This window comes from Paralichthys olivaceus, chromosome 15 (genome assembly GCF_024713975.1).
Source record: "Paralichthys olivaceus isolate ysfri-2021 chromosome 15, ASM2471397v2, whole genome shotgun sequence".
Lineage (NCBI taxonomy): Eukaryota > Metazoa > Chordata > Actinopteri > Pleuronectiformes > Paralichthyidae > Paralichthys > Paralichthys olivaceus.
Genome location: NC_091107.1, coordinates 9,344,126 through 9,370,590, shown reverse-complemented (window position 1 = coordinate 9,370,590; position 26,465 = coordinate 9,344,126). Strand labels below are relative to the sequence as shown.

Genomic DNA, 26,465 nt, shown 5'->3' with positions numbered 1-26,465 from the left:
CCAGCCTTTTCATGGTTTATTTACTCCTTCAGTATATCTTTGACCACCCCAAAAGCCAGCATCAGAGCTTATCTGAGCAGTTTCCTATTCAATACAACATGAATCAGGAATGATTTACCCCAACACTGTGTGACAACACACAAGTACTTCAAGTCCAACGGACATTATGCAAAAAGGAGAAAAGAAAAAAAAAAACCTTTCTACCTCAAACCTCACGTCTCCTTAACAGCTCTTAACACGGTTTCACAGAACAAATGCCTTTACAGGGCAAAATAATATTCACCCTTTACTTTCCATTGTCAAAAAAAGCCATTTTATTTAATCAATTAACCTAAAAGAAAACAAACATGTCCAGTAAAAAAGACGATCATAGCAATTAATGACAGGAGGAGTATGAAAGGACTGCTGTCTAAACTTTAGGGGTACAAAGCCATGAACCCAGGAACGTTCACTTTATGAGAATACACAACAGGAGAGTGTGGGAATCAGAAAGAGCTTCTTTACTTAAATTAATAACACCACACAAGCAAGTTAAATGGTCATGCTATTGGTATACAGAAATAGAGGGGCGGCAGAGGGGTCATGTGGCTTTAAATATACTAAATGTAAATATTAACAAGTATGAACAACGCCAGTGCAACCAATTAGCAGAGACAATCCTTTTCAGTGTGGTAGTGTTGGCAGGATCTTCCTCCTTTACTTCTCTTCACACCACTGGTTCTCTTTGCGTACCTGAGGACGAGAGGAGGGACACAGGTTCAAACACTGTAAGAAGGGTCAACAGTAAAAGCTCTTAGTCAAGCATGTTTTCATATTCAGTGTCGTTCCAACATGATTCACAGTACAGATCAAAAGTTTTAGATAAAAGGTTTAGTCAGTATTAGTCATGAAAACTAATGTAGGTTTCATAGAATACAGAACCTTTTCAGGAATTAAGAAACTGGTCATCTTACTTCCTACTTACTGCAGCTGTGGAAGTGAATGAAGCCTTCAAAACTAAAGGGAACATGTCCCACAGGTGTCCTCACTTATGTTAAGACTTAAACTCTGGGCAGTGTTTGGACAAACTGTGTCACTACACCATGTGATACAATCAGAGGACAATACTGTACTGCAGGAGGTGCTGTATAATGATTTTAGAATTGTGGGAAATAGGTAAGAAACAAAAGACAAATAGTTCAGTCAGAAGTTCGTGTCTCAGAAAGACAATGACCCAAAACCTTAGAAACAAAAGGAAGTGGCTGAAATTATGGAAAACCTCAGTCTCAAGACTTTAACTTTAGGATTTTCATACACTATGAAAGCGAAACCCACTAAGAGTGCAGCCTATTTCTGGGAACAACAGTGTCTTCTTTATCGATTGTTCTTCTATGCTTTAATTTCAGAGTGCAGAGACATTACAGTATGTACATTTTGAAAAATGTAGGTGTTGTAAAACTTTAACTAGCATTTTATATAAGACACATTTGTATATATTTTCTGACTGACAGGTGATGAATGGAATACGTACCTGAGCCTCCTCCTCCTCTGTGAAGTCGTTTTTGATGTTGAAAGTCTTCCTGATCTCCTCTGGGGTTTTGCCTTTAATCATGTTGGCCACTGTCTTGCAGGTGACATCTAACAGACCTTTAATGTCCAAATAGTTGGCGGCCTAAACAGAAAAGACAACAGCGAGATAAAGGAGGGTGACTGCGACAGCAGGGATAAACTTCTTGTATCAAGTTGATACTAATGTAATAATAAATCAGATTATCTGTATATTAAATAACTGCTAAAGCAAACTGAACTTTTCCTACTTCTGTGGCTTCACATTAAAATCCTTTATTTGATTAAATATGTGGCAAATTATTTTATGAAATAGTCACAGGAAATGCAACTTGTCAGAGAGATTTACGGTCAATCCTTCGAATCCAGTGGATCGTTTTGAAAATGTACAGAGAGTACAGGAACAACTAGGAGCAGCCACAGTGAGTTAGATGAGGAGCAGCAGGCGATGGGCTGCAGCCCAACATCTCAAGGTAACCAACTCCTTTGATTGTGTCATGCTCTACGCAGACTCATGCTGTGTGTTGCTTAAAATCATGGTTGATCACAGTACGATGGAAAAAGATCATTTATTGCCTGACAGTTGCCTTCAGAATTCTGGGACCTGTAGTATTAAACCATATTTGCTGCTACCACCAGTAACTACAAGTGTTGCTGCAGTAACCAGGACTGCAATCTTTGGGCCCCCTCTTGCGACTCCACTCCAGTAAACACATCCAACGATAGATATTTTTCACAGCAGGTCCGCATAGGAGTGAGGACATGCAGCAGGGTGATATGGCATGGAACGTAGTGTAAACCTGACAGTTCCTGAATGCTTGACTTGGGGAAAGTATTAAGTGAAATAAGCTAAATTGGGTCATTAGAAGTTATAAATGCCGGTTTCGATACATGTTCAGTTAATTCCCCAGCCATAATCAAAGCTGTGCTTTCATTTTCATATGTCACAGGAGCAGCTGGTGAACTACTGTAAGACCTTCGCCTCTTCAGCATCATCTGTCTGTGAGCATGTAAACACATTCAAACAGCCTGGGGCGGGGGTGGGCGGATAAAGTCAACTCAAATGAAGGACACTTCGACTTGTGTTTCACTTCCTGGAAGACCACAGCTCTACCACCTATTTCCCAATCTCTGCTTAGGTTACCTTTCAAATGTTGTGTCCAGTTCACTATCACTTTCTTTCTGTGGATCTTCCACTTGCTAGATTACTCCCTGTTGTTTTTCGACTTAATACTATATTTTAAAATCCTTGCCTTTACCACAGCCAAACAAGCCATCTTCCAGCTACAGTCATTTTAGAACCGTTAATAAAATGCAAGCTCAGTTCTCCGCCATGGTAGTGAATGAAAACTACTTAACAGACCAGAGGAGAGAGGTCATACAAGATAAGCACACACATGTAATGTAAACTGTATTTACCAGGATGAGTTCAAACAAGGTGCCTTGGTCGACTTTGAGGAACTCCTGGTCCCACACAGGAATGTCATCTGTCCTCTTCTCCTTGTTCTCGTCGTCCTCGGGGGGAGGAGGGTCATCTTTGTGATGGGTGCACCACTGAATCACCTGGAAGACGAACACACACAACTTCGATTTAAGCAACCAAATGTGCATGGAATTCTGCAACTCTGCATTTAAAACATCCAAATACACACTAAACCGCTCCTTGTTGCACTAGCTTTATTATTTTGGTCTACAGAACTGTGTTATCTTACAGTTACAACTTAGCGAGAGAAAAAAAATAACAGATAAAAAAATAAGCCAAACCACTTTTTGCCAATTTATTAGTTCCGGCAAGTTTAAATGAAAATGATATTTATACAACTTACAATGAATTCTGCCTTTAAGAAGGATCTAACGTTCAGTATTTGTTGGGATGTGTTTGTGATATTTTGGTCCAACACATTTATAATCAATAATTGCAGAATAATAGAAATAATGTAAAATACTGTAAAGATAACACATCACAATTAATCAGCACCACAAACTATAGGCTCTGAAATATTACTGTTCAAAGTAAGTCCCAAAAAGCAGCTTCAACAAAACAAAAAAAATACTAACACGTGGTATACAGAGGGTATTGTACATATACACTCATTTCAAAGTGTGTTTATAGATTGTTGTTACTTAACGCAGCATCTCTTTGATTTAAGACACAAACAGATTAAAAACACTCGTATCAATCACTAACACTGGAGCAGAAGAGCAACCCAACTACTACTGGGTAATCATAGATTAAGTTTCTTAATCTAAATTTAACATCCATGAATGTAAACCATAGTGTAATTATCAGCAACAAACGATTTCAAAAAGAAACTTATATAAATCTTACATACAGTAACTCAACAAAACTAAAGTTCTCTTTTGGAGATAAATCTGTTATTCAACTCTTGTTCCTGTGTGTGTGTGTGTGTGTGTGTGTGTGTGTGTGTGTGTGTGTGTGCGTGTGTACCTTCTTCAGGATGGCAGCGTTCACATTAGGGAGAGGAACTGGGTCATCATCTCCCTCATCATCCATTCCCAAATCTGTCAAGAATCAAACAATGGCCTACATCAGTCTGCACTACATAGACCAAATGATGCAAATGTAAAACACAAAACAGACTTTGTGTTTTAAGTTTGTGGTGGTTTGAAAGTTGTACCTTCTAACATGGTCTTGATGGTGACAGACTGCTTGGCTATCTCAACGTCCACCTCGAAGATTTCCCCATCGGAGCTCTGTAGTTTTATTGTGGGCATTATCTGCAGAGCACAGCAACAATATTTAACACACAAGGTCAATACATCAGGGATGTCAAAATAAAACACACATTAAGAGATCATACCAATTATACGTGCGGTTAGTGCTAACGCTGTGGCTAGCTAATACCGATTGTTGATAAATGGTTGGGAACATTGTGAATTAGGTAGCTGCAGTAGTTATAACACACTAGTTTAATGTTAATGTATTTTAAAGTTAGCTATGCGGATGTTATTAGCAAACCCAAGGTACAAGTGGTTCATGTAAAAGCGCTAATGTTTCCACCAAGCTAACTAAAGACTCATATACTGGCTAATGCTAACCATGTAGCTAGCTGTATTTTAACTATCATTCGTGACAATAATTATACTCTATTATCACTGATACACAAGCTACAAGCTAAAACATCCGTCATGTGCGTTTTCAAGAAACAAAACAATCCGTTCATGTTATTTCAACGCTGAGCTAACCGGGCTGCTAGCATTACCACGCACAATGGTAGCTTCCTACGATAGCGCCCTGCTACCGCAGCGTCAGTGAGGCCTCGCAGCGACGAATCGTCAAATAAAACGTAAAGAAAAAACCATAATGTCGGTCAACACAAGTGAACAGGACGCGTTGAGGTTCGGGGCCACGTACCGTGAGCGTTTAAAGTCGTATCCGGAGGAGGAACTCGGTAGCGGGGCCTGACACACGCAGAGGTATCGAGCGGCGGCTGAAAGTCTCTGGATCAACCTGACGAGCTGAGGCTGCTGCTGCCGCCCGGAGGCTGTCGGGAGAAAAGAGGGCCGGCTGCATGGAGCCTGCTTTTCCTGTTTGTGCGACCCACTTCTCATCAGAGCTTTTTAAACCTGTTAGTGTTTTTATTCATTATAGTCAGAATTCAATATAACTTTTAAATGTGACAACGGGAGGTGTTTATCACAAGATGCAGTATATCAATGGGGATTCATTTGTTTATGTGTTGTTGTTGACCTTGTGGTAGTATTGGTTTATTTCAATGGACTATTCTTAAATCTGTCATGTAGTCTGCTGTGAATTACAGTTCACTTTGCATTTGAGCAGTGGTGATCCAACTGTTTATTTGAAAAAAACACAACTGCAATTGACTGTAGAAGAAGATAGTGTATGAGCATAACAAAATAAATAACATACACTCAACTGAAATGAAAATGCCTGAATGTTAATAAAACTGAGCAAAATACTCAATTCCAAGTAGAAGTGTCTCATCCATGAATTTACTTGAGTAAAAGTACCTATAACACAATGTAAAAGTTAAGTTAAAAACAACTGCAATTGACCAAAGTGCAGCACAATCGAGAAGAAACAAGACAAATGGCTTTTTACCGAAGTACAAATACCTGCAACACAATGTCAAACACTCTTTCCACGAGCAAAGGTGATAATAAAAGTACCTCTATTGAATTCCTGTGATTCATTGTATTGATTTTTTTACGGAACTTTTTGTTTGAGGAGTCTGCCCTCTACTGACCAAAACCAAAACTAGTTTTAGCCACTAGAAGAAAGCTAAAACATTATTAAAATTTTATTTAAATCGCAAACAAATAGAAAGCAAACATTGGGAAGGCTCTGACAGACTGCCATTGGGAGATACATGGTCATGATGTATACAAAACACAGATTCATCTACATGTTTTCTTCCCATGGCAACTGTACACAAGTTTGAGTTTGTTGACAGTTGACAAACCATTGTCTCTCAAATACAAAGACGCAAGAGCAATGAAATAAAGTCCCCTTCCTTCATACCTGTGTTACTCTACTTTTTATAAGCTGAAAACTATTAATCTTTGCATTAATCCTTGTCAAAGTCTTGAGATTAGACTGACAACATTTAAAGGTGATCAGAATAGTTCTTCAAAAATGAGGTGTGGACATGGCAAAAAATGAAATGCACCATTCAATGCTAAGGCCCTTATTATGTCTATGAATCGAGGTGTACCAACACTGCTACCATGTAACTGCACTCAGCCATTATTATGAAAGGGTGAGTTAAAGATAACTTCATCCAGGATTAACAAATCACTCCTCAAACTGTGTTAAAAAAAAAAAAAAAAACATAGAGTGGCACTGAATAGAGAGCACACCTCTGCCAGGGCTAAACAATCTCCTTAAATTCATACAAGCTGCACCACATTTCACATATCAGTCTGAATGTGCCTGATTTTTGTCATTAAGATACACAAATTATTTTCTGAGAAAAGAGAGAAAATGTTGAATAACCTCCTATCTCACAATGTTTAAGAAAGTGAAAAGATGAATCTCCGGATCAGCCACCTGCTCTGGATCTGCCCCTAAATGTAATTTAATTTGGATCTAAAAGTTTCATGGAGAGTTTTTACTGTGTGATGTTGCTCACAAACACACGAATGGACAGGAGGGAATTCATCCTGTTCTGTTTGTTCACATTAATAATTTGAGCCACGTATGAGTGTCAGAACCCTGATTGGTTTATTGGGTGCATGATGAAACATGATGTCAGCTGTGGTGGGGGTCAACAGTGCCCCCCCCAAAAAATAAATAAAAAATGTTGGGCAGTGGGACCCCCTGCAGCCAGGCCCCGACACAACACCACTGCACGAACTGGACATCGACTAAAGCCCAGCTCTCAGACATGTTTTATAATCTCACAGTTTATCGAGTCTGCTGAAATGTTGTGTTTTCACCCCAACCCGGGGCGCTGCTGCCATTGGCCCGGCCGCGCACCACGTGGTCGGGCAGTCACGCGCTTTCCAGGAACCCGTCAGGAAGAAGAAAAACAAAACAAACCCGATAGAGCTGCGGCAGCGTGTGGACTCCATTGAAAAGTGGGCCTTATTATCTCCGGCACGAGAGCCTACACGAGGTCCGACGCTAAGAGGGACGTCTGTGGGGGCGTTGTCGAGGTGAGTGAGACCGTTTCTGTGCGGCGGGCGGCCGCTGCTCGCTGCCCCGCAGGAGTGGGGTTTTTCTCGCGGAGGATTAGCCGCGGAGCTAACGGCAGGTCAGTTGTTGTTGTGTATCGGGCTTCGGCTGGGATGAGGAAGGGGGCGGACGGAGGCCATACTTGGTGTGTGTGAGCTGCGGGTGAAAGGGAAGCACAGCTCGGCAGTTCCGCGTTGAAACCACACGGTCACGGCAGAAGTAAACACCGCTGATGTGTCCGCTTTGGTTGTGCTTTTGCAGCTCGTCGAGCTCTGGTGGGAAGAGTTTGTGAACAGAAACCCAACAGCTAGCTAACATGTCACATCCATTCCGGGGGTTTAACCTGCCATTATGCTAAACTCCTGCAATTTAAGCGAATATATCCCGTTTAAACGAGTCTCGTTATAAGTTTTGTTTCATCTCTAACTCGGTTATAGTTGGTTAAAAGCTGCACCAATGCAAAAAGGTTGGCATCTACTCTACTTTTAAACTATTCCGCACATCCTATAAAATACTTACTTTCGCGTAAGATGGCTTTAGTATGTGTGGTAGTACTTTATTCAAGTGTAGTAATGATAAGAAGAGCATCGCTGGATCAGTGAAATGCAAAACACTGACTGCCGAGCTCTCGGCAGGTACACGCCCCCCAACACTGAACAATGCTGCTGGAAAAAAACTCGACCGTCAGACATTTCCATGTGAACTGAGCTGAATAACACAACCGAGCCAAGCTCACACACCCACACAGAGCATCCCATAAAACATAACATCTTCAGGAGGATGTATTAGTTTCGATTTTTTTGTCTTAAACTCTAGTTTTTCTCCCGATTTGCTCAGATAACCATCAGTGTTTTGTTTTCCTGTGTTGGTGGAGATACTATCGACTCGCTGATTGGCTGTCAATCCTGTGGTACATTCAGGTTTTGCAGAAAGTGGGAGATTTGACTTTATATATCTTTTAAATATAGCTATGTAGGCCACGGGCATGTAGGCCTCCAACTTGTTTATCTTCTGCCTCAACCTAGATTGAAACGGGCTGTTTATCATGCAGCAGCCCCCTGCGATTGACAGCCGTAGCGGCCACCCAGACGCACATGGGGGCGGGACGTCGTCTGCGCTCGGCCAATCGGGAGGCGAGATTAGGTGGGTGTTGGCACTATGCGTTAGACTGAGGGTTTGTTTTGCTTTGCTGAGGATCTGTGCTGAGTGCAGAGACTGGGGTGATGCTGGTGACATTTATGCATTTATTGGTGTTTAGATAAAGCTGCACCTGCCTGTTAGATGCTGATGATTGTTAGGATGGAGATGTGCTGCTGCAGAATGTGCATGTGAGTGCATCATGAAGAGAGACAGGGTTATGGTTTAATATGTTTTTCTGTGGAACATTTTGTTCACCCACCTTCATCTATTTTACATGTCTACCTGTTTGTGTTAATCTGTTGGCTCTGAGGCTTTTTGTATTGTTTTTTGGGAAAATGTAGCTTATTGTGGTTTTATCAGCAGATGCAGTGTCTGAAGCAAAGCTGGTCATCCACAACAATTTTAAAATAGTGAGGGATAAAATAACAGTTGTTTACCAAAAACACATGTACCATGTAAAGTGCCATTTGGAATATATTGTACACACTTTGACGGTGAACTTAAAATCAAGACAGGCTTTTTCATATTTGTGTTTACCTAATGAGCAGCACTTGTTTCCGAGCAAATCTTGATAAGCCTTTCACTAGAGCTATAATGATTATTTGCTCAAATGAAAGCTAACTGGCAACAATTTTGATCATCAATATTTTGGGGTTTGGACAGTTTTTTTTTTTGACAAAAAAAGCAATTGAGTGACATTGTTCAGGTTTCATGTTTTATAAATTAATTGAAAAAGAATAATTTGATTAAAAGATAATGATAATAATCAATAGTGTTAGTCCTACTGGTCAAATTAAAGCGCTGTATTGTTCTCAAATCAGTCAGATTTTGGCTTTGACCTGCTGGTCGGATATGAGGGAACCATTCTGGGTTCAGTTTCATGCCTTAGCTGGTCATCAGTAAACGACCCACTGTGCCTCCTGACCGACAGCTATGACCTGTGTTAACAGGATAAGCTCAGGTGGAACCAAAAACATCAATGACAATGGCTCAGTCTCAGAAATGTCAATGCAGCGGCTCAGTTAACAATGATATTAGTTTCACCGTGTTTGAGAAGTCAAAATTTCTGTTGAAAAAAACCTTGTAATACTATAGACTGTGTGTAAAGATGGATGACATGCCAAAGTGACTTGATCTTGCAGATATTCTCCCACATGCAAACAGACTGACATATCTTGCCTTTTATCTCTGTATGGATCAGGAGCCGACTGGTATCAGTAGGTAACTCTTTCTAAATAAGACTCTGCTGATTGGCCTACTTGGATCTGGTCCAATGTTGTGAGGCAGCGAATGTGAGCTGTTTGCATGATGGTGGAGCACTGTTTGCATGATGGTGGAGCACAGTTGCAGCTTCCTCTCTTTTTGTTTGGACAGGAACTGATGGGGAGAGGAGAAAAGTAATCAGCTGTTGAAAAAAAATCTATAAATGTTGTTGTTGTTGTTGTTTTTATTTGTGGAACTAATTGTATGAGAATCAAAGATAAAAGAGGCGAATGATGAACATGGTTCTTCATTAATCTGTGTATACAGTAACACAGCTAATTGTTTCTATTACTGCTTAATTTATTGATTCATTTATCTTCTGTGCAAGTGGCAGTTTGGTGCAGGCCACAGTAAAGTAATTAAATGCCTCCAATGTTCACTTATTCCGGCATGTTACCTCAAAACCACATTTCATATTTGGCTTACAACAAAAATGCTTGGGCATATTTACTGACAGTCCATTGTTAAATGAATGGCTATCAAACTTTAGTTTCTTTCTGCAACTTAACTAATGATTAAACTACTAATCCCAGCACAGCAAAGCACATCTTTAATTTTAAATTAAGGCTGTGACCCCATCAGATGCTCTATTCTGTTTGATGAGTCGATTGTGGGCAACAATGTCATTGAGACATGAAGCCTTCCCTGTGTTGAGCGATTGCATTTTCACCCTCTATGTAAAAGTTTGTTGTCCCTGGATATTGAGAAAGAACAAAACCCCATTGCATAAGAAGAGATTGCCTGTTCTATATGTGAACTGCAGCAGTAAAGAATGATGTATAGCCAGTGCTTTGTGCTCTTCTGAGATGTAAACCTGACTTTGCTTCATCAGTTTATCTTTCTTAAGTGAACACTACTCTGTGAATAAGGGTGTCTGTTTGTTGTAGCCTTATGATGCATTATGTGGTGTCTGAAGAATTTGCTCCTGACTGGGAAAAATCTAGTGAATTCCACCTCGAGTCAGATAAACAGTTTGAAAACTCAAAACTTTGGAACATGAGTTGACATTTTTAAACCTGTACCCAGACCATAGTTAAGATTTGTTTTGACCCTAAGCTGAACTAAATCTCAAAGAGCTAAAAAGAAAAGATCTAATCCTGGCAGTCATCTTTGAACTAAGTCTGACCGAACCCTGATACAGAAACCCAGCTCAAATCTTTTGGGGCCTGTTAGGCCATAAATATCCGGTTCTACATCACAGCCCGTGTCAGCTACTGAGCGGTGAGTTGGATTAGATTAAACTCTGCTACTGGAAAATATTCAGTGCAGCTTTGAGTGGAGAGGTGAGAATCACTGAGACTGTCTTTGTCAGTGTGAACACATGTAGACTGTTTCTGTTTCTCACTGTGGTAGAAATGCTGTTGTTATTATGTTCAGACCATATGTTTCCTCATTCTGCTTCTGCTACCAGTGAAGTCAGACTCAGCTTCCCAGGACAGAAGTACACATTGAGATGTGATAATAATCACACTGTATTCTTAGGTGGAGCTTCTAAATTTATTAGTGGTCTTGTGTGTACGTGCATATTTATATGCCTCGACTTGTGCGCTGGAATTCATGAAGGTGTTGCTTTTACAAACTCAGCTGTATGATTTCTGCACTCTGCCACTTCCTGTCTCTCTGCAAAGTGAGGAGATGCTTGAGGACATATCTCGGGGGTGAAGAGTTCATTTGACTCGGTCAGCACCAAGTAAAAGTGATGTTTGCATCAGAGAGAAGTGGCGTTAGTGCACGATTGTGTGTCAGCTGCTTGGTATTGTCACCATGCAGATTCTCATTTGTTTGCTATGCAAAAGCAGCAAAGGGACCAAAGTCACATCTATTTTGAACGAATGTTGAGCAGCTGCTCAGTTTTTTTAAAGTTTCTGCTTGGTGCTATGATGGATGACTGTTTGGGTCGGCTCAGGGGTGCGATGATTAACACTGTTGCAAGAGGGTTCCCGGTTCAAATCCTGGTTCGGCCAGGGTCTTTCTGCACAGAGTTTGCATGTTCTGCATGTCTGTGGGTTGGCTTCCTCCCACAGTCAAAGATATGTAGATCTGGGTTAGATTAATTGGAGATGGAACAGAATTGTCACAAGTTGTTAAACACAGACATATATTCACACGGTAAAGGGATTCAACGTGGGTCTAATGATTTTTGCCATTGTTGAGATGATTGATTTATTAAAAGTACTGGATTCTGAACTCTACCTGTTGACCTCGCCTAACCTTTCACTTTCTAGGCTTTGAGGAAAGGCTCATATAATAGTAACTTAAAACTATGGGCAGAATAAAATCATAATGAAGGAGTAAAGATTTATAAAAATATATTTTTGAATAATGTATTTGTTTATGGCAGAGTGGCTACTGGAACAATTTGGAGTCATGGTGTAGCTGTGGTGCCGCATCCACGGTCGGGAACCTTTGTAATGATGACTCAGTTCGTTCCAGGGATCTGATGAGTCAGATTTTGGGCTTATGACTTTCCTGTGATCTGATTCTCAAAAGTTACGGTCGGGTTTTGCCCAATCAGAGCTTGTATTTATGAGGTGACGTTCCACCAAGTGTTTATAGTTGTTCCAAATGGTCACAGAGAAGGCAGAGAGAAAAGCTGGCTGTAGATCCAGCACTTGAGATGCAGACAAAAGGCCCATCCTCACATCCAGCAGTTATCAGTAAACAGAGTGAAGCCTGAGGCAACAGTTCAGCATTTTTGGAAGGGCTGGGACTGTTTCCCATAATGTGTTCCTTCAAAGATACAAAAGATATTTATCTGCCAAAAAGGCCTGGTTGTTGTTCTCGCTGACTTGGACTGGTGCATGGAAAAAAAAACTTAAGGTTCATTTGAATTAATGTCTCTTTAATTTATATTATATTATCCAATATTATCAGTTAGCATTAGAATCTGAGGTCCACAAATTCAAATTCACTTTCAATTCACTCGTGAGGTGCAGGCAGTAATAATGAGTTATCATCCCTGAGCCTGTGTGTTTGTTTAACAGACTCATTTAGGAATTACAGATTATTTATATGCAGCAGAGAGCATATGCTGATTCCTGTTCTTGATTTTTGCTGTGAAACAAATGATTATTTTTATGTTTTTTTTTTAATGTGGTCAATAAAATGTAACAAATTGTGAAACTATTGACACAAAATAAAAATGACTTGAATTCCGTAATAAGCTGTTAACCCTCATGGTCGTTGAGAAACGCGGCAAATACTCACATCTTAGGTCAGAACTTAAAAAAATCAAATATGATATTATTGTGTTGTTCCTTTTTGGTTTGCACTCAGTTCAGTTCATGATGTTGCAGTTTGACGAAGAGTAACAAACAAGCTCTTGTGGTTAAAGTTTACTCTAACACCACTGGTGGGTTATGTCTTTGACTGCTTCTCTTTTCATTCTAATTCTTCTGCTCTGTGCATGCTCTCTATTTTTACCACAGACCTAAAGCACAAAGAGAACCACAGCAGACCAGACCAGACCAGGTTGAGACAAGTAACTGACGTCTTCTCCCCCATCCCCTTCCCCGCAGCCGTGCAGGCTGCATCCACCAGCACTCTGTGATTATCGCCCTCAGCGGTAATTTATTGTGTTGATCCGATAACCTCACACCACTGGGACTGGACAGGAGGCCCAGAGGTTACCCCCGCTGGAGCTCTGAGCTGTGCCTGGCAATGCCTCAGGTAAGAAGGGCGACAGAGGGAAGGAAATCAAGGCCTCATTCTACTTATGGCTTGATTGGAAATGTGAATAAGTGCGGAATCAACAGAAATGTCTGAGTTTGAAAAACCATGACAACCATACCCTGAATGATAAAAAAAAACAACAGACTTTTAGTTTTACAGTTATAGGATTTATAATATATCTGTATTTATGAACTAGAATTAACTTGACTGATTCTATCAACACAAATTAAATAAAAATAGAGCTAAATCTGAAAATGCAGCGAATAAATGGAGCTTTTCAGTAACTAGGCACATGACCAATGGTATGAAATAGAGCTCGCTGGTGTTGAAGGGGGCGAGAGACTGACCCATAATCAGTGTGACCTCTGAGGACATTGCATCCAAACAGCTGCTGGGGGCAGATGTGCTTACAGGGAATGAGTGACTGAATGAATATGTCAACTCAGGATCAAAATATTCATGAAACAAAGCAGTGCTGACTGGAAGTATAATTTTTTTTGTTCTCCTGTGTGGTGCTGGATTAAGTAAGGTTACACAATCAGCCTCAAGAGGAGAAGATGTTGGCTCCCTAAGTGTTCTTCATTTTCAAATGATGCTGCTCTTTTTTCCCTTCTGCACATTCTTTATCACATTATCATTCATATCAGATACTTCAGTGACAAAAGACAATTTCATAGCAATATGTGGTGTATAACATTAAGAAATTCAGTTAGTTATTGTTGCAGCTTTTTTGTCTCCTTGACTCCTTGAAATACTTTGTCGTAAAAGTTTTAAGAAGACATGCAATTTTTTCATTTTTGTGAGGGTGATGTCCTGAATTTGTATCTTAAATTTGCTCTTTTTCTTGTTATGTTGAAGCCCAGCATCAGTGGGATGGAGCCTCCCTTTGCGGACGCATTTCAGAACTACTCGTTTGCTGACCAGGCCCTGACCAGCACTGATCTGCTCGCCACCAGCTCTGACCCAGATTTCATGTACGAAATGGTGAGTGACTGCACACACACACACACACACACACACACACACACACACACACACACACACACACACACACACACACAAACACATACACATACACACACAGATACACAATCGCTTTTCCTTTGAGCCTGACGTCTTTAAAAATCAGTCACGGCTGCTCATGCTCTGTTTTCACTGGGTTGATTTGAATGAAAAGGCTATTTCCTTATGCATTACATTTATATATTTTATATATTATTATAGTCAAAATACAAGTGCTGACTATTTTTAATTGCTGATATTGGCTTTTACCTCTCCGATGTTGGTGGTGCTATTCTTCAAAAATGTGGCAGTTTGGTGTCGATAAGTTGTGAAGATTCTTGGGAATAAAATGGTTGCAGTGTGATGATCGATGAAAGGCTGCAGACGACAGGCTCCTAATGTGGTTTGTGAGATTCAGTACACCTCCAGTGTTTCATCAAGGTAAACACCTTTGACCTTCCCATGATGTGCAGTGGAAAAACACTTGAGTCATTACAGTTGCTCGTAGCTCAGCTCAGAGTATCTCCAGCTGTTTAAAAAAAATAGGTTACATGATGCAGAGCACACAAGCTCCCAACAAATACCAGGGATGATACTACTTCAAAGTACTGTCGCATGAATATATGTCTATATAACAAAAGCGTAATGCCCCAAAAATATATGCATGTCAAATTACTGGGGCACCAAAACAGTATGAATCCGTCATTAATGTTATACGTATCACTGCTGCTTTTTCTGCTATAACACAATAGACCACCTTCACAGAAAAGTGCATGTAAATTGAAATGTCCAGTGTCCATCTTCCTCTGCATCGTTTATATGTGAGTGGGGTGTTAAGAGATTTTTACATGATTTATTCTTATTAGTATTTTCAATCATGTGTAATCCCCTCACATGTTCTGGTGTTTTAGTCATAATACTACTAAATGTGAGGGATGGGATTTAAATGTCATTGAAAAGCTGTAAATTAATGTGCATGTGGTCAGCTCAGGTGCCAGCGTGGCCTTTTAAATAGCGATCTGTGTCTAATTGTTTGTCACCCATGTGACATTTGCCAGACTCACAGGTGGGTGGCGTGAGGCAGCTTTAAACAGACAGCTCACCTGTCACCGCTCGGTCTGTCAGCTGCAGGTGTCCACCTCAATATATCCTCAGTGCTCCAGAATAAACAACACTGAATCACTGCCGAGCTCTCGGTTTGCATAGCAACGCATTCATATGGAGGATGACCTGTCGTATCTCCAGTTAGTTTTCAGTGAAGTGTGTATATATATATATATACACACATGTAATAGCCTCTTAAACTTTCTGAAAAAACAATCTTTTGTAAAGACAAGGGTCAACAAAGGCTGTGTTTTCTGCAGAAATAATAATAATAATAATGATAATGATAATTATAAACCTCCTTTAACATCTTTACAAAGTGTTTTACAAGGGAAATAACACCATACAGAAATTAAAATGATTGAACGTGAGTAGAGAAAATAGAGTAGATAAATTCAAATAAATAAGTAAATAGGATTAGTCGGTGTAAATAATAGTCAATATCAATCATTTGTTAAAGCTTTTACAAAAAGACATTTTCAGAAGGGATTTAAAAGACGTTAGAGAAGTAGTCTGTCAAAGTTCGATGCAAAGCAAATTCCATGATGTGAAAGCTCGAACAGCAAAGTAAGTAAACCGCGGTCACAAGCTGTGACTTAGGAGTAACCACCACAGCTTCATCTGCACGTCTCATCGGTCGAGAATGTTGGATGCAGAAATGAGCAATAGAATTTTTGATTCATATTAAAATGTATGACTTGAAATTTAACAGATGCCTCATGGTGTTATTTCCCAGATCCACACATCACAGGAATTTCCCGGTATGGCCATTCAAATTTGCGAAAGAGGAATCAAACTGGGAAACTATGTCAAGACAGTGAATTATTGGTCAGCAGAAAGTCTTCATTCACCTAAATTTGTAGCAGACAAATCCCACATAAATCCAAATTCTTCCTGTCAAATCCAGACCATCTTCTCCTCAAGGAGCATCCTCCCATCTGCTCAGAGATACAGGTTTCAGGAAATCAAATGCAACTGGTTCATGTTTTCATTTATCCGCGCTTGACTCACCTCCATCTTTTCTCCTCTCTGCAGGACAGAGACATGACCCATAGGCAGAGCCCCTGTGGGGACAGCATGGTGGGGGTCGGAGATGGTGGAAAAGAGGTGGAGGGCTGCGTTGATCAGCTCATGGGTTTGGCCGAGTGCGACACGGTCCACAGCAGCTCAGCGTTCGAACAGTGGGACTCTTACTGGGAAGACCTCACCAGGTATGGCAACATTTATTTATCCGCTGTAGCTTATTTTTAAATCCAGTTAAAAATAGATGCAAGTAAATAAAATATCAATGACATCACTTGTGAATGGAATGTGATTTAACTAAAATGCAGCGGTGACGATACAGGGTGTTGAGTTTGAGATAGAAAAGAGTGTCAGCTGAGGGGATAGTCTCTGAAGCCTGAACCTGTGGTGGAATAGTGCTGGCTTTTGTGAGCTTGGGGGAATGTGCTGCTGACAGGGTTGATTGACGTCACATTTCAGAGGAACAGAGGGAAAGCGTTGTATGCTTTGGGTGAGTCATTCTTTTACAACCTCAACTGACCAGACTAGTCCCACGCTGCTGTTTGCTAGCTCTAATGTTTTATGGGAAATGTTTCTGGATTGCAATAAAAGGGAGACAGCTCAGTGTCTGTGTTTCAAAACCTAAACTACCCGAAGTAGAGATAAGGCAAACTCTCCGGTTGACCTTGTGATCTATTTCTGTCTTGTGTTGTGAAGAGAGGTGTGTGCCACTTTTTTACAAAAGCAGAAAACAATAAACTGAACATTAACCAAAAAATATCACAGGAGTAAAAACAAACATGAACATGTGCAAAACATGTGCTTGGGGGGGTGTGAGCTGCGTTTCAGGTGCACCGTTCAGACTCGAAACAACAACTTCAAGTATTCTGTGACCATGAACGTACAAAGATGTGAAGGATCCAGTGAACTTAAATTAACAACTATAAAGTAATGCGATTTACAGTTTATTAGTTTGCTACATTGAGTTAACATGGATAATTAATGACAATGACAACCACAACACGATTAATGATTAATACGAATCAAAATATCTGTCGATCGACTAATCGGTCCGTCATTGAATCTGTTCACATCCATTTTTATGAATTTAAAACATGTAAAAGAAAAAAAAAGGTTTGAAAAACTCACATCTTCACGTCTCCTCCTCATTAAAAAGATAATGTTTACATTTGGACCAAAAAGAAGCAATTACATTTTAAACGCTATGATAACTAGAGAATAGCTGTTCACTGTTGATAGACATGAGTCTCTCTGTGTTTACAGATACACACGGCTGGCCAGCTGTGACATCTGGGGGACGAAAGAGGTGGATTTCCTTGGATTGGATGACTTCTCCAGTCCCTACCAGGATGAGGAAGTGATTAGTCGAACCCCGACACTGGCTCAGCTCAACAGCGAAGATTCACAGCCTGTGTGTGAGGCCCTCTACCCCCCTGCTGACCTGACCCTGCCTTCCCCTCTGCCTCAACCCTCCCAGTTTCCCTGTCACAGTAAGAGACCCCTGGTCCCCGGCCAAGTATCTGGCCCGAGCTCCGGACGGCCCTCCATAAGTTCTTCATCCCGTCCGTCCCGCAGTCTTCTCCCAGACTACCCTGAAAGTTCCCAAAAAGCCACCCGACCTGTCCCCACCAGCACTGAGACTATGGCTAAGACCCAGAACCAGCTCAGTCTCACCCAGAACCTCGGCCATGCTGAAAGCAAGACCCAGGGAAGAGGAACCAAGATGGTAGCCCCAATTTCCCATTGCTTTGACTTTGTGCGGAAGGCTAAAGTCCGTGTTAGCGCGGTGCATAAGGCTCAGCCCAACCTGCCCTCCCAGACTGATTTTGATAGGTCAGATGTGCCTCTACCTCTCTCCCAGCCCCAAGAGGAAAAAGCTTCCACCTCAGCTAGTGCCGCCTCAGTGGGACGTCCTGATTCAACAGTCAGTGCCTCCAGCAGCCTGACAAGCTTTGAGAAGAGGGCAGAGGGGACAGGGAGGAGAGAGATGCCTATAGATTGGTCTTCCACTGTGCCTCAACTCGTGGAGACGAGTCAGGCCCTGGAGGGTGCCCCCTCTGGCCTGGTGAGCAGTGGCGACAGTGTGGCAGGTGCTAGCGGTGGCGTTCTTGTTGTAGAGGGGACAGAGAAGAGCAAGGAGGAGGAACACAACTACTCCCTGTTCCTGACCCGCAGCAGACTGGCCGGCAGAGCCCCCTCCCAGCTGGAGGAGGACGAGGAAGACGAGGATGAGGAAGAAGCGGATGAGGAGGAGGAAGGCGATGGGCTGGAGCTAGATGACGAAGACCATGATGAGGGTTTTGGCAGCGAGCATGAGCTTTCTGAGAATGAAGAGGAGGAGGAGGAGGAGGAAGAGGAGGAGGAGGAGGATGAAGATTATGAAGCAGACAAGGATGATGACATGAGTGACGCCTTCTCCGAGCCAGGTATCCATCATCATAGTACATCTGGTTAACAAATGTCACCAATCGATGTTGTTGTTGTCTTTCCATTTCTCTTATTTTATCCTTGTTCTCCTGTCTCTTTTTCTGCCACTTCTTCCAGGTTGTGACATGGAGCTGATGGATGACATTAAGGGCCTGACAGCAGGAGTCTCCAGGAAGAGAGGCAAGCGCCGCTACTTCTGGGAGTACAGCGAACAGCTCACCCCCTCGAAACAGGAACGCATGCTTAAGCCGTCTGAGTGGGACAGACACACGCTGCCTAGCAACCTGTACCAGAAGAACGGGCCTCTCCATGGTACACATTCTCAGACACACACATGCTCACATCATATATATAATTTATTGGAGAGTGTGATATAACCACTGAGTCTTACATCAAATGAATGAACAATAAGAAAGCCATTTAAAAACTTGCAGTTACTTAGTAGTTAGAATAGAAATCATAATTTCATATACAGAGATGAGAATGAAATCCCCACCATTTTGCTGTGTCACTGCTCTGCATTTATCTGTTGATAATGAGTCATTGTTGAAACAGTTTAAATGTGAAAATGATCTCTGTTATCTCGTCATGAAGGAAAGTACATGCTGAAGAAGTCACGTCGTACGGATGTGGAAGACCTGACGCCCAATCCACGTAAGTTGCTGCAGATCGGCACCGAGCTCCGCAAACTGAACAAGGTGATCAGCGACTTGACGCCTGTGAGCGAACTGCCACCGACTGCACGACCCCGGTCCCGCAAGGAGAAGAACAAGCTGGCATCCAGGTAAAACGTGCAGGCATGTAATGGTAATATGTTATTTTGATCACTTTTGTTAAGGCTAGCTAAAGTCATGATGCTGATTGGAAAGCAGTGTGTCATCTTTCTCTGTGCCAATCATCTGTTGCATTTTGTAGAGCTTGTCGTCTTAAAAAGAAAGCCCAGTATGAAGCAAACAAGGTGAAGCTCTGGGGACTCAGCACAGAATATGGTATGTTACTGCATGTTTCACTTTTTATAGCAAGTACATCGACCTCTACATCCAATTTGCATGGCTTGTTAGTAAATTTCTTATCAAATGTGTCTTATTTCCTCATCATTACATTTCTGTTGTTTTGTATTGTATCTGTTAAAGTTTTCTTACATTAAATAATTACATCCTGATCATTAATAACTATTTTGTGTTTTGAATCAATATTTGCGTTCATGTTTCTGAGTCTGTAATCTGTGCTCTGATGTGCATCTTCCTTTAGATCGGCTGCTCTTCGTGATCAATACCATCAAGGAGGAGATAGTGGTGCGAGTTGAGGACTCTTCTCCTCGTGCAACCAACATGACTGACACCCTGGAGCGGCTCATCCAGGAGACACTTGGTGAGAATTAAATAAGGGGACTAATGAGTCATTTAAATCCAACCAGTTACCATAATGTAATTTGTGAAGGATTAAATATTTACTTGAAATTACATTTAATGAAAACAAATAGTGTCAGTGCCTAATTTGTAGACGACAACTTAGCTAATTGAAATTCAAACACCAGATGCAGCAGTGGGGTCACAGCAGCTGTGACGCCTGTTTGAATGTTTTGAGACATGAGTACTCAGGAGTCATTAGTACATAGTTGTTCTTCAAGTGCACAGGAATGATTGAAACTGTGATACGGTTAAAAGAACATGGGCCATGGTTGTAAGTGGGGAGCCAATGCTCTTGCTTGGAACACGCCCATGCTGAAATATAGATTAAAGTAGAGACAACTAAAATAGTTTAACTTTTATGAAAGAAACTGGCAAGTTATTATCTCAGAGATAAAAAGCAGATGAAATAGTGACAAGCTCAGTCTGAGCAGGCGGGTTAATAACAATAATAAAGAATGTGTTCTGTCTTTTTTAATATATTTCACTTCAAATTTATTTGAAAAAACCTCTCTAGATATATATATAACATATATCGTAATCACTATATAACAGAAAAAATTACATTTTACCAAACAGCACCGTCTAGACAGGCAACAAAAAAAGACTTGAAAAAATATTAATAATTGTCCACATACATGAATAAATCCTTACTGCCTGTCTCTGTGTGCAGTGGCATCACCTGTTGCTGGGCAGACGTCAGACTTTGTCAACAAAATCTTGGAGAACACAGGACACGGCGATCCCACGGGCGGACTGGTCGGCCTGCGAGTTCCCACCTCCAAAATCTAGACAAACCACCGTCCACTGAGAGGAGTGGACTAAATATTACCACCGTGTTGTCCCATTGTAACTATGCTCCCCTCTGCATGCCCCTCCAACCCTGCGCACATACACATTGTTAGTCACACAAACACACATACTACTCCCTGTGTGTGTATGTATGTGTGCTTGTTTAAAGCCATGCACCTGTGTGGCGTACACCGTAGCTTTCTGTCTCTGCATACTGCATGCAGAGTCACTCAACGTCTCCCAACCCACTATGAGCATCTGTTGGGAAACGCACCTCTAAAAGCAAATGATGGTTTGGTGTATAGCTAACAGCACGTCCTAAATCCAGTGGTGATTATTAGATGTGTTTTACATAGCATTGTGTTGGGGTGGTTCTGTTGGAGGTCTGCTTCCAAGGCTGAGACAGACAGTCACACGAGTGAAACTACTGGAATACTTTCCCACAGTCTGTTTGAGATTGTTATGATGGAGGAAGAACTGTTGAGCGTTAGACACCATCAAAGATCGAAAAGATTCCAGGTATCTTTTCCGAGAAGAGCTTTGCTTCACATGGCAACAAAAATTAACTGTGTGATGCGAACTCGACCCACTGAGTTAAAGCACTTTGAAGAAAATGGCTTTGGTTGCCAAGACAGCTGCAGAGAAAGAAAAGCAGCATGCTTGTTACAGGGTGGCAAGACATATTTTGTATTGAAGGCCTCAATATGTTCATGCCGTCCCCTGTTTGCCAATCAGCTCATTGAAATTGATGCTCCAAACAAAAGTTGAAACTTACGAATTTAGTGACATCCTGCCGAGGTGGAGTTTTTTGGAGGCAGGAGGAAGCTTAACAGCTCTTTATCTGAAAAGGAGGTGGTTGACCACGTGGAGAGGAAGCGCATGTAGTTTGGTGCTTTTTGGCCTTGTGCTAGTTATAACTGGACTTGGTGAAACAGAAGTGTTTTGCCAGTATGGGAGTTGACTGCGAGGAAGATCATGGTGGTGATGAAGAAGACATGAACAGTGATCCATCTCCTCTAAGAGTCATACACACGTGTACATAGAAGTGTCTCCCAGTGAAAAATGGCACCGGCTCCACTTTTTGTACAGTAGAGATGACCAGGCTAACAGTTTGGTGTGTTCATACTAGTGTTTGATCAAAGTTCTATTCATTGTGCCTTGTTTATGTATGTGTGTGTGTTTCTGTAAGTCTGAGTGCGTATATGAATGGGACTGAACGAGAAGAGGCGATAGCTCAGAACTCCCAGAGGTCCAGTTAAGGAGAGGACTACTTTACACTGAGGGAGGATGTCAGTGAATGTGACGAGGGGGACACCTGTGGGGTTTTTGGTGTATTTCAGTTGTTTAAAGATATTCTGAATGTACATAAAACAAATGGAAGCTCTCGTTGCGTGATGCCACAGAGTCTGTGTATATAAGGAGGGCTCTGCAATAGATTACTTATGGTTTTTGGTACTTAATCTTTTTTTGGGGGGAGGGTCAGGGGGAGGGTTACCTGATATTATTCATTTAGAGTTACAAAAGATATTTGCACACTATATTTTGATTGTTTTTTGTACCAAAGACACATGCAACGAAACGGCGACCAGCCTGTTAAAGTAAGGTTTTGCACAGCTTACCTGACGCCGTATTGAATGTAAGAAATGTTGGAGGGTCAGGGAACTTCATAGAACTGTGAAATTAGCTTGGGTCCAATTCTGTACAGAAAAGGAACATTCATTTTTTTTTTCCTAACATTTTACCCCATCTGTGGGCTTCTCCAGAAAAATTTGTTGCCTAAGCACTTCATTCCTGAACGGATTCCTCTCTCCACGTGCTAATTGTGTTAATGGCTCTACCTATGACAAGAACCAAGAGCACTAGTAGATAAGCTATGTTACATTTTATGCTTGTTTGTCAAAATGTCACCAACAATAACCAAAATGTTATGTTTCTTTGTTACTTGTTCAAAAATCTGTATGTAGACAAGGTCTAGTTCATATACAAAATAATAACTGAATTGTGTTTTGAAGTACTGTAAAACATCAATGATATATCTATCAAAGGTGAGATGCCACTTTTCATGACAAAAGATTTAATTTCTAAGCATGAAACATTTCTATAGCCCATCCTTGCATTAGAAACTTAGACAAAAAACTGAAAAAAAAAAAAAAAAGGTTCTTGTTAAATTTTTGTATTTTTAGCTGCCTGCTAGCTTTCCTGACAGTGGGGAACTTGTTGTTTTGTCAGATTCTCCAAGTGGAGAGAGGGAGATGTGGAATACAGACAATTAGGATTGGATTAATTTAAAACACAACGCGGAAAGCAATGGTCTAGTTTAAAGTCTGGTCTATTAAGAGAATGAGGACAGGCTGTCTTTAGCATGGACAGGGACACGTCCAGGAAACTCAGTGGACAGCAGTGTGGAGACGGGAGAGCAGTGTTGTCATAGATGCTATAACGTAGACTGTATATATAGATGGACAACATCTATACTCCCTCCTTCTGTACAAAAATGAAGCCGAAATACCCCGGATATGGTTGCTGCCATCTTTTGACATCCTGTATCAAGGTTCCATTGATACATACTCTCAACCAATCAACCAGTCAGTCTCAGCTGTCAACCAATGATATTTCACAGCTTGTTGTGACCATATATGTGATCATATAACTAATCAAAACCAAACTTACTCGAAAACTACCTAAAATGATCGAAATTTATTTAACATGTCCATTTTAGTAAGGTCCATTTCCCATCCACTAACATGGTGGAGGCAGGGTTAATGACCTGTACTGCAGCCAGCCACCAAGGGGCGATCAAGATGATTTGGCTTCACTTTTGGGGAGCCGTCATGAGGTCCATCATTATGTACATTCTCCCTGTTGTAAGAACAACAAAGCCATTTCTGTCCCAGATTCATCTGGATTCAACACTGAGCGTTGTTTTTTAGATTTTCACACGTATTCCCTCTTTAACCGTGAAGCTGGTTGAATTTAGCATCTTCCTGGTTGTGACATTTCTTCCTCTGAGGTTGAACTGCTCAGTTTTTATATCTGCCTGGCCCCGCCTTCAGTTCCTAGCATATATTTGCTCATCAAAAGTTTCAGGCCAAAAATAGGCAGCCTGTCCCAACCTTTAACAATGCATGATGCCTGTGTAATGCTTCCCTCCCCACTGCCTGCTCCGAGGAAACTCCTGCCATTTCCAGAAAGTTCAATATTCAACCAGAGTTCAGTAGGTTTGTGGGCAAATGTCACAAAAAATAAGTGCTTGATAAATTCAGGTTAGTGTGAAGAGAATTCTCCTTCACATATTGATGATGGCGATGCAGAGCTGTGGTCTTTCTGTACCATGTGAGTGATTAACAGGTAGTGCTACACACACATATCTCTCTCTCTCTCTCTCTATATATATATATATATCTATATATATTTTTACTGTTTTCCATTTTGTCTAAAAAGGGAGAAATGGTGCTTTTTCTGAAACTTGAGAGACGAGTATCCATGATTCTTATTTGACTTCTTAGTCTAGTTGTAGCCTAATGACTTGCTCTCCCCTGCCGTCCATAGCTATTTTCTTAGTAGTGATTCATTTTTGTAAATAGACTATAAGTTAATATGTATCTTATAAATGTTAGATATATGTATAGAATACTATATCTTATATGTTTGAAAACAAAAGCACTTTGTCCAAAAAAAAAACAAAAAAAAACAAAAAGAAAAGCATTTTTTTCTTCCATTTGCTGCTAAAAGGCCTGGTGTGAATGCTGCAAGTGTACTTGCTAGGATAGGTCTATCACCTGAATTGGCTAGGTCTATGTACTAGCAAGAGAAAGGTGTGGGGGTGTGGCCTGACGAGGGTTAGATCCAAATGTTTCTGGAGCCGTGTAATGATATGAGATATCGCGTGAGAGCGTATCATTGCTTGGCTTTGAGAAGCCCAGTGTGTTGATAGGATCGATCTACTTCCTGGTCAGGAGGGACTGTGTGGATTGTGTGTTTGTGGTCTTAAAAAAAAGAGGGTTTTGATTCCAGGGCCCCTACGTTGATCCTGATGCTGACCCCCTTGGCGTCATGATTCATTTGCCTTCAGTAGAGGTTTCCTATGGAAAAACTGATTCTGCTTTGGCTTCCTCTTCAGGGTGATGTACAGTGTAGACACATTTCTCCAGAGAGCTATATTGTTATCATTTGTAAACTGATTTCTACTTGTGACTTAATGAGGAGGGGTTGAGCCTGGGGCGGCCAGGAAGACCTCGTTTGAAAGTCGTTGTTCCTGGCTGCCTCTGGGGAAGTTACTATATCACTGTACTGTATGGCAAGCCAATTACAAATGAAGACTCAATCCGGACACTTATTGCCTTCTTAAATAACTTCAGAGACACACAAATACAAACAATAACACAGCAGACATGTCACTAACGGAGGGATGAGCCTGACGTTTATGACATTGTTCTGCTAATATACGGTCAACAACAACAACAACAACAACCATTCAGCCTGATTGGCTCAAAACAACTTTGATTGAAGTAGCAGACATGGTGAAATATACCTGAAAAAACTACTCGTGCTTTGTTGCGTCCTTTTGGGACAATGTTCCGAGGCATTTTCTCAGCCGTAATTTTGCCCGAGTGTGGAAGGGGGTCAACAGTGGTTAAAAGGCCGCTAGTTGACGGCCGGCTGGCCAGAGCGGCGCACGTGTTTTGTTGTCGATTACAAGACTGGTTCAAGCGAGAGTCCTCACAGGTTTTTACATTTAACGTGATGGCGCAAGCTGTGCAACTTTACATTCAAACCAGGAGACTCTGTGGCATTTTAACAGTCAAGGAAAGGAGTGAAAAAAAAATCCACGCCAGTAAAATTATTCCTTCTTCTTTTGATTTCAGTCAAATATTAAGCTAATTGAGTGTGTAACTTTGTGCTACTCTTGTCCAATAAAAGCTAAGTGGATCCATAAAGCTCTTCTTCAGCAAATCAGGGTAATACCGTTCTTCTATCTGACATACTGTAAGTGATGACATATAAAAATTGAAAGAAAATATATTTATATTCCAATTATTGTCGCCATTCTTTACTCTGTACAAAATATTGTAGGTGTGTGTGTGTTATGACTTATCAATGTCAATCAATATGGTGCAATGATCTTGACACAAACTGAAAAAAAGGCCAACAGACTTGTCACAAGAATTCACGTTCTCAAATCAAAACACAACCTGTGACATTTTTCTCTCACAAAGGATCAGACTCTTGATCTCCAGATGTGATCCAGCTGTGGTTTGTCATGTGGTGCTGATTGTTTCTTTTTTGTCAAAGAAATAATCCAAGAACGAAATTGGCATCTGTGTCTGATTCCACTTCACATTGTCCATCTGATTATTGTCCAATAACTGTCATCAGAGCAGATTGATTCTGTCGATTGATGGCGTGATTTCCCTGTTGGACCAATCAGA

At 41.1% G+C, this 26,465-nt stretch overlaps 2 protein-coding genes across 2 annotated transcripts; one reads left to right on the top strand and one right to left on the bottom strand.

Annotated features, from left to right (window-relative positions):
- Nucleotides 1-3: 3 nt before the first annotated feature.
- skp1 (S-phase kinase-associated protein 1) lies at nt 4-5,100 on the bottom strand. The gene is made up of 6 exons (XM_020097203.2): nt 4,922-5,100; nt 4,185-4,284; nt 3,995-4,068; nt 2,965-3,108; nt 1,511-1,651; nt 4-732 (listed from the first exon to the last, which is right to left on the bottom strand). The coding sequence occupies exons 2-6, from the start codon at nt 4,279-4,281 to the stop codon at nt 697-699; spliced, it is 492 nt and encodes a 163-aa protein (XP_019952762.1). The 5' UTR covers nt 4,282-4,284; nt 4,922-5,100; the 3' UTR covers nt 4-696.
- Nucleotides 5,101-7,019: 1,919 nt separating this feature from the next.
- On the top strand, nt 7,020-24,738 carry crebrf (creb3 regulatory factor). The gene is made up of 10 exons (XM_020097360.2): nt 7,020-7,185; nt 13,036-13,276; nt 14,138-14,263; nt 16,421-16,596; nt 17,672-18,834; nt 18,953-19,147; nt 19,430-19,619; nt 19,751-19,824; nt 20,087-20,206; nt 20,918-24,738. The coding sequence occupies exons 2-10, from the start codon at nt 13,268-13,270 to the stop codon at nt 21,034-21,036; spliced, it is 2,172 nt and encodes a 723-aa protein (XP_019952919.1). The 5' UTR covers nt 7,020-7,185; nt 13,036-13,267; the 3' UTR covers nt 21,037-24,738.
- Nucleotides 24,739-26,465: the final 1,727 nt, after the last annotated feature.